The sequence below is a fragment of the Otolemur garnettii genome, unplaced genomic scaffold, assembly GCF_000181295.1.
Source record: "Otolemur garnettii isolate 467f Iridium unplaced genomic scaffold, OtoGar3 scaffold00018, whole genome shotgun sequence".
NCBI lineage: Eukaryota > Metazoa > Chordata > Mammalia > Primates > Galagidae > Otolemur > Otolemur garnettii.
In genome coordinates this window covers 627,836-631,173 of record NW_003852413.1, presented here as the reverse complement: position 1 = coordinate 631,173, position 3,338 = coordinate 627,836, and the positions used below count along the sequence as shown (strand labels likewise).

The following is a 3,338-nucleotide window of genomic DNA, read 5'->3' as shown; positions in this document are numbered from 1 at the left end:
CAAAAAAAAAAATTATTCTGAATACATCAGGTCTGTGAGAGCTGCACTGTCTAAGCTAGCTGTAGACTATGTAATTTTTAGGGTTTAGTTCACATTTTAGTTCTCAGTTTAATACCCTCTTCCTAGCATGGTTTCAGATTTTTCTAGCATTTTACATGTCAGCCTTCAATCTTTGGGATTATGATTTAATAAAGTAGAATGTTACTTAGAATTGGGAAATATTCTCTAGTCATTTGTAAAATTATAAAGAGGAAAGTCGCCATCTGTTGAATAGGCTGTGATGCTGCGATCACATGAGCTGTGTCTTTCTCCAATAGCCTATGCTGTGATCTGCTCCGCTGCAAGTTGCAGAGGTTAGTGACTTCTTGCAAGTGAATGGTTTGTCCTAGAATAGTGATTTCACAGATTCTGTGTCAAAGGACTAAGGGAAACCGTCTGACTCTAAAGGCAAACTTTGGCTGGGTTGTGTCAGATTCAGCTTTTCTGTCATTCTAGGTGTTTTTGCAGGTGTGGAGCATTCCTTTCTAGGTCTAGGGCTAGTGCTGTGAATGACCTGTGGGCCACCTGATGATTGTGTGGTGACCTTCCGCTGGGCTCCCCCTCCGCTCTCCTTTGGGGCTGACATATGATACAACACGCAGCTTCTTAGCACCAATCACTGCCATTTAGTTTCACCCTTACCCAAGGAAGAGGAAACATACCAGGACCCAGAACAAAGCCCTGTGCCCTGGAACAGCAGTTTCTGAACTTTGTGCCTACCGTTCATATCATCAGAGCAGAACACTTACTCCTTTTCTCTCCCAGCAGCAATAGATAGGAGTCTTTGTTAATTTCCTTATGTATGAAGCTCTACTTGGTAGAACCTAGTATGAAACTTCTAGCGCATTGCAAAGCACTGACATGCAGAGCTCTGATTTCTAGTGGGAACCGTGGGCCCTCTGCCCTGGCTATGAGTGTATGCTGTGGGGCCCACACATTTTTGGAGAGAAGTGTGTCCCTGGACCTTGTCTCCTCTCTAACCATCTGCTATGCACCAACCTCTTGCTTCCTTAGCTTGAGATTTGCGTTTAATAGTCTCCTTTTGTTTACTTGAGGGTTTTGAGTTTCTGGAATATTCCTAATAACTCATTTTCCTCTTGAAGCAATTTATACCTAAATGTTTAAAACTATAACTATTGTTCAGGTTTATACCAACTCCCAAATTCAAGATGATTCAATGAGCTCTTATTTAAAACTAAAACTTTTGTATAATTTGGCATAGTCAATTTAAGAGAATTGAAGCAATGCTAAGACCAACTGATTGCACTTGGTAACATAGAGTAGGGGTTTGGGTGGTGATGAGCTGGCCCTCTCAACGTGGCTTCCTGACTCAGGGTTCCCTAGCGGCCACAGTGAACCAGAGTGCTCACTTCTGTGGATAAGGGCAGGGACAAGGCAGGAGGCAGTGAGTAGGGCCACCATCACCTGCAGCCGCCTCTTTGGGATCAATCAAAGGATCTGGCCCAGACCTTGCAGTCTGGAGCTGCCTGTCAGGCCTGGCCTTCTCCCCACCGTCTGTGAAATACTATCCTGCCAGGCTTACCTTGTGAGGCACCCCACAGAAGAACAGGAAGGGGTTTCTCTACGTTAGGACACAGCTCTCAGGCCTTGCAGGGCTTTCAGAGATCCCATAGCTGTCTCCTGCTCCTGCCAAGAGTGCTGGTTAAGCAGAGTCTTGGGAAGTAGTCTCTGAACCCAGGTTGGTATCTGGAGAGAGACTGAGCCCTTTGGTTTAGTCCACTGACTCTTCTTCTCATGACTTCATTAAAGGTCACTCCGAGAAGAGATAGGCAAGTATTTTCTGATAGAGGGAAAGTACCAGAACCCACCAGGGAAATGGGTGCTCTTGTGAACACTTCTCCATTATTTTCAAGGGCAGGGTCTTCCTGGGAGCCAGCAGGGGCTGATGAGGGCTGAGGACCAGCATCTCTGTCCACAGCAGGTACTAAGAATGAAATTTTTTTTTTTTTAAGAACAAAATCTTATCAAAGGCATCCTGAAGAAAAGTCAGACTAACTATGGTGTGCTTCAGGTGAGGGGCACGGGACCCCTGAGGACCTAGGCTCCTCCCTTGCTGATAGCTTGGACTTCCCTGCCCGGCCCTCTGCTACAGCAGCCAAGGTGGCCGGGAGCCATCCTCCTCAGTCCCAGCTCTCCCTCCCTAGTGTTTCACCTGGTCTCATGCAGTGTCTGAGGCATGCGGAGCCTGAGAGCCGTGTCATGTTGCTGGCGTTTGTGCTGTGAGATGAGGGTAGGTGTGGTTCTTGGGTCTGCCAAATGCTGTGTTTTGTAAGATAGTTTTGGTTTTTTTGTTTTGTGGTTTTTGGCCAGGGCTGGGTTTGAACCCGCCACCTCTGGCCTATGGGGCCAGTGCCCTACTCCTTTGAGCCACAAGTGCTGCCCAAAATAATTTTTTATATTCTTTGATCAAAGCTATAGGATGCATGTGGAAGGAGGTTTGAAGTGTGTAGAGGCCAGGTTTAGGAGAGTTCCCCCTGAGGCACATTTCTTTTTTTGAAAAGCAATCATTTATTAGAACCAAAGATTATGAAAAGAGGGAAAAGAGGAGGGTGGAATGAGGTCTGCATCAGATTGCAGCACATTTCTTAGTGGGTGTTGGCTGGGCATGCACACGGTGATGCCTGTTTGAGATTCCAATAGTTCCAATGAGATGGTCCATTCTGACTGGTGCCCGCACTGCCTCTAACCCTCAGGGAGACCTTGCCTCAGCTTCCCGAGTAGCTGGGACAACAGGCACCCACCACTACGCTGGGCTATTTTTTTGTTGCAATTTGGCCAGGGCTGGGTTTAAACCTGCCACCCTTGGTGTATGGGGTCGGTGCCCTGCTCCCTGAGCCACAGGCACTGCCCCATAAATTTGTTTTATTGCTTTAAAAATTATGCAGTTGGGCTGGGTGTAACAGTTCACACTGTAATCCCAGTACTCTGGGAGACTGAGGCTGCTGGATTGCCTGAGCCTGGCTCAGAGCCTTTTCAAGCCAGAAGCCCCAGGTCCACCTGCAGGTGCTGCTGAGGGGCAGCCAAGCCACATAGCCCTGGCCTCTGCTGCTTCTTGCCTGACCACCAGGCAAAGGCTGTAACCAGGCCCACATTTCCTTTTTTGCTGTATCCCTGCCTGAGTATGGCCTTCTAATCACACTTTACCCTGAGGGTCACTCAGTGACCAGTTCCTGGGTTTGCTGCCATTTCTGGCTCAGCAGTGGGCAGGCTCAGGAGTTTGAGACAAGCCTGAATAAGATTGAGACTCCCATTTCTACTAAAAATAGAAGAAAAAAAAA

The 3,338-nt window shown here is 47.4% G+C and overlaps 1 protein-coding gene across 4 annotated transcripts in view; it reads left to right on the top strand.

The window, feature by feature from the left end:
- The window catches only part of NARF (nuclear prelamin A recognition factor), a 27,800-nt gene that overhangs the window by 10,969 nt on the left and 13,493 nt on the right, over nucleotides 1-3,338 (top strand). For 2 of the 4 annotated variants that reach the window (XM_012803179.2, XM_023511318.1), the window contains exon 6: nucleotides 318-353. The exons of the other annotated variants lie outside the window; for them this stretch is intronic. In XM_012803179.2, the coding sequence (XP_012658633.2) occupies nucleotides 318-353 (36 nt within the window). The remainder of the gene's footprint in view (nucleotides 1-317; nucleotides 354-3,338) is intronic. 4 annotated transcript variants of the gene reach the window in all.